This window comes from Rhipicephalus microplus, chromosome 3 (assembly GCF_043290135.1).
Source record: "Rhipicephalus microplus isolate Deutch F79 chromosome 3, USDA_Rmic, whole genome shotgun sequence".
In the NCBI taxonomy this organism is placed as follows: Eukaryota; Metazoa; Arthropoda; class Arachnida; order Ixodida; family Ixodidae; genus Rhipicephalus; species Rhipicephalus microplus.
In genome coordinates this window covers 255,887,918-255,896,949 of record NC_134702.1, presented here as the reverse complement: position 1 = coordinate 255,896,949, position 9,032 = coordinate 255,887,918, and the positions used below count along the sequence as shown (strand labels likewise).

The 9,032-nt window shown below is 45.7% G+C and overlaps 1 protein-coding gene across 1 annotated transcript in view; it reads left to right on the top strand.

The window, feature by feature from the left end:
- The first annotated feature begins 927 nt into the window (after positions 1 to 927).
- LOC142803193 (uncharacterized) overlaps positions 928 to 9,032 on the top strand; it is a 162,019-nt gene continuing 153,914 nt past the window's right edge. Inside the window, exons 1-2 of the mRNA XM_075888286.1 lie at positions 928 to 961; positions 1,141 to 1,518. Of these exons, the coding sequence (XP_075744401.1) occupies positions 928 to 961; positions 1,141 to 1,518 (412 nt within the window). The remainder of the gene's footprint in view (positions 962 to 1,140; positions 1,519 to 9,032) is intronic.

Here is a 9,032-nt window from a genome sequence, read left to right as displayed (position 1 = left end):
GGCCTCGAGTACATGTCCTCAAGTTTGCAACATACCTCACGCCGTGACGTTAGGAGGCCGTTGCGGTTCTGGAACCATGTATGATCGCCATTCAAAAGACTGAAGTGCACGTTTCTGAGCTTTGCCATCCCGTCCCACCCTTTTGAAATCCGCTGGGTGCTCGAACTTCGCTAGCCAGTCTTCACATCTTTAAAAAGACCCCCCACAGAAGACACATTCTAAACGAAGGCAACGTTTAAACAGTGGCTGGGCAATGTCCAAGTCATCCCGAAGAGCAATTGGCACAGGGGTGTGATTCTGGACACAGTCTAATTCCGCCATATTGTCAAATTTTGTAATGGCGGTATTTTAAGCCAATCAGAGAGGTCATAGCAGCTCACTTGGTCAATTATCATGGATCAATGGCGGAATCTGACAACATGGCGCAATTGGACTATGTCCAGAATAGCACCCCAGAACAGCCGAAACATAAGCGCGTGCGCGAGAACTTCTGCGCCTTCGTCTGCCTCTCTCACGCTGGCTGGTAAAGTGCGTGGCAATATAACATAGCTAACTGCGGCATATTGAGCCCGCACACACGCTTCAAGAGAAGCCTTCCTCTGGTACTTCAAGCGCCTTGATGATGATATAACGGTGGAGCAATTTATGTTCCCGTGCTGTCCTGTGCGTTTGTCGCTTGGCGGAAGGCAGGACAAACTACGTATGAAAACTTAAAGCGAGAAAACAGTGGACAAATAGAAACAGTGAATGATTTATATAATAATTTAGTTATCTCTGAGGTTTAACGTTTCCAAACCACCATATGATTATGAGAAAGTATGTAACGCAATGTTGAGGAACTTTGTACTCCCTTGAATTTTTTAATGCCCACCGAAATCTGAGTAAACAGCCATCTAGAATTTTCGCTTCCGTCAAAAATATGGCACCATGGCCTCGATTGGATTCCTGAAACTGTGGGCCAGTAAGAGAGCCGATAAAAAGAAAAAAAGAAGAGAACAAGAAAAGGGGAGAAATGTGAGGGAGCTAACTTTCAGGCTTTGCACCACCAGGGCAAAGCTGCCTTTTTTATTCTGCTGCTGGGCATTGTGAGCCCTGTTTCAGACTTGTGTTGTCTGTAAATGAATGTACATGCAACGTGAGTGGACGACAAGCGGGATCCATCAGTTATTGTAGGAAATTGCAGGCTGACCCGAGAAGTCGAGTCGCGAGTGGTGAGCCCTGTGCTACAGGGTCCGGTGCTGGTCAACGAGCGGCCAGCGGTGATCGACGAGCGAGGCGACCCCCTGCCTCCGCTAACCCGGCAGGCGGCATCCGAAAACGTGCACACGGGGGCATTCTGGGCAGAACCACTATTCCCCGAAGAATCAGAGAGCGATGACTATTTCAACGAAGACTTGCACACATATGGCCAGGAAGAATCGGGCAATGTAGACAGTCCGCTGTTCCTCGAAACCAGCTCTGCGGGGTTGCGGGACACTGACTCTCAAGAGAACATTGACAACTTGCCACTTTCAAAAGGTATGTACAAAAACATACACGGAGAAAACTTTCGGCTGATTTCATGACTGGCCTCTCCCCTGGCATATTAGCATATGTTGAGTGAGCGCCTTCTTATTTTTTTCAGTGTCCGGGTGAACAATCTCTTTTGGCCGTCGAGCCCGCGCTCTTCTTCCGCTCACCGCTGCCGCATGCTGGCGCTGCGCGAGTAGACTACAGCATCCTGGCGCTGAACGGCCGCACGTATTAAGAAGCTTGCTAATTCGTGATTTCATGCGAGTTATTTGGCAGTCGTGCTTCTTGTCGACTTCACGGGTGCAAGGAGGATGAAAAGTAACCCGAACATAGCGTCGCGCTGTTTTCACCAGTCTCTGTCAGGCCGTGCTACCGGTTCAATATATGCGGTCGATTTTTATACCATTCGCGTATTATTTTCTTTCCAAGCTATTTAAACACCATGATTTGCATGCCTCATTATATACTACTGCTGTGTACCACTCTGCATGTCTGACGATAAACAACATTTTTTTTCACTTATCAATAGTTGAAAAAAAACTCACCGGTCCTCTTATGAGTTTACCTGAGATAACTTGTTTGTTTGGTTGTAGCCTGGGATCCATGGCACATACCTATTGTGGGGAATCGGCCAAGACAACATATATTATCTTAGAGACGGTAAATCTACCATTGCTTACAACAAAAAGAAAAGAAAAATGTTCCCACCTAGAGTTGTGAGCCGGCAAGCCCTAGCGACCCGAAAAGGGAAAAGAGAACAAAGAAGAGAGTGTGTGAGCGCTTCGTTTAAAAATACACGCTCGTGTCTTTCTGCCCCGCTCTTCCTGTCTTGTCTTCACGGCTCTTGGTGCGTGACAATATGTAGAAGGACAATATAAAAAAAAACAAAGATTCAGAAATTGAGAAAAAAGCAATAAAATAGTCTCTAATGTAATAATTATACCTAGATTTTGGGAGCTGACCCGACAGCAGAGCATATTAAACCCAAATAATTTGGGATGTATGCCTCATTTTTATTGACATTTCAAAAATTACTTCTCGACTCTGCTTTTTTTAAGTAAAGTGTTGAGTCAAAGTGTTGAATGAAGTGTTCTGAGTTAAATTTGTTAAGGTGGGCCTCATGATAAAATATGCTTAGTGTCTGGAATGAAATTGCACACTGCAACAAATACATCTCTGTGGCGATTTCTCAAATCGGAGGCACCAAAATTTAGGACATTTTGTGTGGTTAAACTTAATCCTAGCTTCGCAAACGGAATAGCGAGCAATCTTTTCCTAATTACCACGTAGTTACAAAATATTGTTCAATAGTTTCTGATTCTTCGCAGAACGGACAAAGAGTGGACAGTGTCAGACAAGCTCTGTGTAATTAAAAATTCAATGGGGGAACACGGCACCGGAGTCTGACGATAATAACTTAAAGTTTTAAGACGGACTGTACTAAGATTTCCATAGAAATCCGAGACGACTAAAAGGAAAGAACTATCCTCGTTTTTTTTTTTCAATTCAATGCACGAAATTTTTCCTCTTTTTCTCCGGGATATTTCTGCGCTTAAAATGGTTTTCTTACTGCCTCAAGAATTGCAGACTAAGCTAGCTTTTTGTCCCTCAGCTGGTTATGCGCTGCCTTCATGATCAACCCATTTCAACCAAGCGAAGATGTTATATGATGCCGTCAAGTTATGTGACCTTCTGATACTTCACAAACACTTATGATATGTGACGTCATATGATCACGTTTTCACGCAATGATGATTTTTTGTATCACTCGTGTTCGCGCCACCATCGTGAGAAAAAGCCTGACGCCACTGGCGATCAATTTTCGCTTTTCGTGAGACATTTAAAGCTATCGCCTTCATGCACTGTACGGCTCTAGCTTCGTGAATTTCAGATTCCACAGGTGTTCGGGGGAGCGTTCTTGCAGTAATCAGGCAGAAAAATGGGTCTCTTAGTTAATCTTCCTACCACATTCTAATATGTAGAGGTCATTTACAACCTGAGTATTTTATAGATCACGAGTTGTGGTGGCTTAAGACTACCCATCACGTTTGGCAACATGGTAATTGGGTCACTAAACGGGAGCGCGCATCATTCGAACAGTCAACAAATGAGTCTATTAGTAGCAACACTGCCTCGTGATCATTGCCGTGGGCAACGCTAACATTACGCCCTTAAGCTGAATCGTAGCCCATGGGCACCACACAGCCATTTGGCCTCTACTCTGCTCGCTACCGAAGTAAGATACCAGAGGGAAGCAGAAAGAAACAGAGCTAAGCAGCCAGATATTAGGGCTACAAAAATCCGTCCACGAATACACAGACAAGCTCAAGCAACTGACAACAGGCCGCATTTTTCATGTCTGTCACCTTAACTGAAGTTCAGAGTCAGCATTAGACTTCAGACTTAACAGCACCTGTTAAAAATACGGGCAACGATCACATATATTGCGCCTCATATGGAACTTTTATTTCACGATGATTTCATTGTTTAAACTCTCAAATGGTGAAATCACCTGCCACAGTTCTTCATTTTCAGACACTCGCTTTTTCTCGGTGGCAACACATGCCAGGCTTTGCGAAGGGACCAGATGATGAGCAATACCCCTGGACGCAGTGTAGTGGCATTGTCTGCTTTTAGGGCATGAAGTCCAGCCTTGCGCATAGGGTGCTACGCCACTAGAGAGTACCAAGCATCGGGAACACTAGGCATTCAAGCTTTTAATATTAGCTTCTGGCAAAAGCTTTCTTCAAAAGTCAACTTTCAGTTTTTCGAAAAAAAAACAACTCTCAGTCTAGCGAACGCCTCGGTGACAAAACGATCTTCCGTGGATTACTTGCATGAGCTATCGAGTATTGGCCTAGCTAGCAGATGACGCACGAGTGCCTCGATCAAGTAGCTGTGAACGACTCAAGCCTTTGAAATGAGCTGATTGCCGAGAACAACAAGTGCTTCACGATTCTCGTTTCCAAGTTTTCATTACACCTAAAAAATGCGATTACAGCCGAAAACCGAGCTGTATAGTAGCTTTGAACACAGCCGCGGCATTCGTTTCCACGAGAGACGACATGGCGGCCTCTCTGCTTCAATTTCGACGCCTGGCGGCGATATGCCGCACTAGCCCCGACGGCCGCTTCCCATTGAAATCCGTTCCTTAACCCGGGCACTGAAAAAAATAGAGGAGGCGCTGGTTGGATCTGTGCAAAAAATGTGATAGAACATGGATGCTATGAGGGGCCCGTTTGATGAAGTGGAAACTTGCAATGCACCAAGCTCCATTTTTATTTCTTCGTAATAACTTTTAGACCTGCAAGAAAAATGCGCGAACTGGCGGAAACCAGCGGCGGCAGCGAGCGTGGAGCGTGTCGTCTGCTAGAAAACCGTTTGCTCGGTTGCTTCAGTAAGACCTCCGAACGAAACGTATACATGCATACCCATTATGAAATACAAACTAAAAACATCGTGCCATTGTTTTTACACATATGTGAAGCACTGTTACAGAAATTTAGACAAAATGGACGAAAAAGCTGCTGAAAAAGAACGACAGAGCAGACGTGCGCCTGTCTTCCATGCCTCGAAGCCTGAGTTGCCGTATTAGCCAGACATTTTCATGTTACACCCTTTGTTTAAAATGTCTTGAATATGCTTGTTGATGCTCGAAGGGACAAGATATCTTCGTATCTGTATGTGAAGACGCGGGGTAACCGGACAGAGGGCAAATAAGTGTTTGGTTCTCGGCTAAGTGTCTGGTTATGGCAAAGTGTGGGAGAAGATTCCGCTCTTCGCGGTTCCATCTGATCCTCTGCTGCTAGATCAGTGGCTTAGAAAAGTACCCATGAGTATGTGACCCCTGAAATCGAAGGACAAAATATGTACTCGACACTTCTATAAGCACCTCATGTTTGATAGGTAGTTTAGCGAAACAAAGAAAACGTTCTACAAGACGTAATTTAAGCACCTCGACTTCGAAAGGGAGCAATTCGTTCCATGTTTGGAGCTAGCGTGGCTCAACTCAATCACTCTGAATATCAGAAGCAATGAGCAGATAATGGTGCCGAAGAGCGAGAGCACATAAATTTGTCTACAACCACATATGAAGTGGTTGCCTTTCTGTGCCCAGATTTATGAAAATTCTCAGCCATGTATATGAGAGGACTCCTTCAGTTGGTCGCCTGGCAGGGATCTAAAAAAAAGACAACTGCTTGAGTGTGCCACCTAACGAACAATGTGCGGCAGAAAGCGGTGCAAGTGGATCTACTGCTATAAGCGAGTACAGAGACTCTCTGGGCCGTGATTAAAGTTCACTTTTTGCATATTTAACTCATGTGTTAAGTTTATTTATATATTGCTACGTACGAGCAGCCTAGTGATCCACACGATTAAGAGGAGGACGACAGCGGACGGACTGACGCGAACTCATTGGGCTCTCCGCAAATTAACTGCACCAACTAGTTCGGCAATAATTTTAACTGATTCGCTGTCGGTGTGATCTTCTCTAACGCCAAATGACAACTCGCACGTGCTGAGTACTTTTAAATCATCAGCTCCACCGTATACACAGTTGGTTAAATTGGTTTGGGTACCAGGGCATAAGGGAATTTTCCTCGATGAAGTGGTGGATGCATTAGCTTAGTCATCACTAAATGGCCCCGTTATTCACATGCTTAATTCCAGCATCTAAATTCATAATAGGGGCTAGATTTAGGAGAAAAATTATGTTAGAAAAACTTTTTTTGTCATCCATAATAAAAACATTTCAATTTCAACTCCTAATCATCGTTGGAACAGTAAATTTTGTGAAACGCGTGCAGTTGAAGTCTCAATCACAAGGCTGAGTTGTCATACTCTATATCTAAATTTTTATTTACACAAAGCTGGTCTGGCTCCTTCCACTAATTGTTGGTTTTGTAGAGTCCCTGATAAATCAGAACATTATCAGATATATTGTAAAAATACGCTGCATTGCGCAAAATCGCTTTGGATGCCGTCTTTAGTCTCGTAGAACTGGAGTTGATCACTCCAAATGTACTTTCTTTGGGGGCGTTATCCCTCGGTTTTACTGACTGGAAAGTTGCCGATGGCTTGCAGGAGTTTATTAAAGCTTCAAAAAATTTCAGACTGTAGAACCTAATATTGCTCCTAAATTATCCTTTTTTTATTGCTCTCTACATTCATTTACTTAGTGCTGTTGGTGATACCATCTGCATCATTTTCTGTATTCATTATTTCTAATTGTATATTTCTAATTTATTTTGCCTTTTTTCGATAGCTTAAAACTGTAGGCTAATAAATTAACAGTATTTAGTCAAAACTATCCGGTTCATGGCCAATCCCCCAGAGTGGGTGTGTGCCAGAGTTTCCATGCACTTCCTTTCTTCCTTCCTTTCATTTGTGTGGCTGGCGCTGCACGCTTAATCAGCTGTAAATATATCTGTGTCTACTCTTCCGAGTCGGTCTCCTTCTCGTATTTTAGTGTGTGGATTTGTGCAATCCCCGTCCTCGCGACAGAACTCGGGAGCAGACGCTCACTCGCGGATTTGAACATGGCCACTGAAGACTCACCTATATACATCCTTTCTGGTCGCCCGGCCTCCTACCCAGCCGGCCAACCCAGCGGCCGCAACAACTTTCGTGACGCTGCCCACCCTCGAGGACCATGGCGTGTTCTCGGGCCTCGAGGTGTCCGACGTCGACCAATGGCTGCACCTTTACGAACGCGTCAGCGCCATTTACAGGTGGGATCCCACACGTAAGCTCGCGAACGTCATCTTTTACCTCGACGGAACCCATCGTGTCTGGTTCGATAACCACGAGCATACATTACGAGCTGGGACAGCTTGAAGGAAAAGATCCGTCAGCTTTTTGGGAACCCCTTTGATCGTCGTCAAGCTGCGAAGAATTAGTTGTCGACTTGCGCACAAACTTTCACGGAGTCCTACATCAGTTACATTCAGGCTGTCCTCGCACTATGCCGCCAAGATGACTAAAACATGTCCATGCCTGAAGAAGTTACGCATATTTTAAAGGTTATAGCCAAAAATGCATTCAAGTTGTTTGTCTTCAATGATGTGCCTTCTGTTGGTGCCATAATTCCAGAATGCCTTAGAAGTGTGGCAGCTTGGGCTAGTTGGTATGGCACGACGATAGTTATAGCGCGAGAACAAAACGATGACACAGGGATTCGTGTCCTTCTTGTCCCTGTATCATCGTTTTGTTCTCGCGCTATAACTATCGTCCGGAATGCCATCGGCTTGAACATGCTCAAAACAAGCGCACCCGCCAGTTCTAGTGCCTTGCGAATACAGCAGCGACGTCATCGCGCCTTCACCCATATCGTTCATCCGACACCTGTGATGGCTTAACTCAACTCGTCAGGCATGAACTTGAAGCGTACGCCCCTGCTACAGTGCACCAACGTCACCTCAAACCATTTCTTTAATTCCCTTGCCCCTTATTCAAGCTGTTGTACGACAGAAAATTGCCAGCATGGGTCTATGCTGCATTTCGGTGCCTTCCCGTACCGACTGGCGGCAACAGTACACGTCTGCGCGTTTATCCCCGTCTGGCTCCCCATCGACGGTCCGTAATCCTTCCGCATGGCGAACACCTGATGACAAGCCCATATGATTCTCTCGTCACCATATTGGGCACATTTCTCGTCATTTCAGAAGCCGTTGGTGTCCTACTGCACAACCCTTCAGCGCTCCTTCAATGCCCGACCTTTCTATCGTCAGGAGACCAGCCCCAAACACTTTGTCCATCAGGAACCTGTGACTGATCGCCGCTACTCCCGATCTCCATCCCCTCAACGTCACCACTTTCTTTCTCCACAGCCCCGCCGCCCACCTTCTACTGCCCACCTTCCCCTGACGTTCCCCGACGGAAAACTAAATGCCGCAGCCTCTGAAGACGGTGCTGCATCGATTGGACTGATCGAAAATCCTCTACTGACCATACAGACAAACGGGAACCTTAACGTGGAAATGGATGGTGTGCCTGTGACTGCTCTGGTGAGACTGGGACTCAACTTCCTGTCATGGCAACTTGTTTTCACCGTAAGCTCAAAAACGTCTTCACGCCTGTGCCAACTCAGTTCGTACGTGTTGCCGACGGCAGAACTGCATCTGTCGTTGGAATGTTCACCGCTCGTGGAAACATCGCTGATAGCCACACAGTTGATCTGTTCGCCATCCTCGAAAAGTGCCCGTACAGCGTTATCCTAGGCCTCGAATTTCTGACGGCACATTCTGTCCTGATTGACTGCTCTGCCAGTATGCTCCATTTTAGATTGACCATAATAGACCTCGCTGAACAACAACCGAGCTGCCTCTGCACTGCCAGATATGCTCGTCTTCCACCTCAAACACTGACCTATGTCCGGTTCAAATCAAACCCACCAGTTTCCGACGGCGACTATGTACCGATACCCGTCGCCGATGTCCTCATCAGCCGTTGTATTACGTTACCGCATACCACCCTGTCTGTCGCAGGGAACTCCACGTGTCTCCCATTTGTAAATTTCC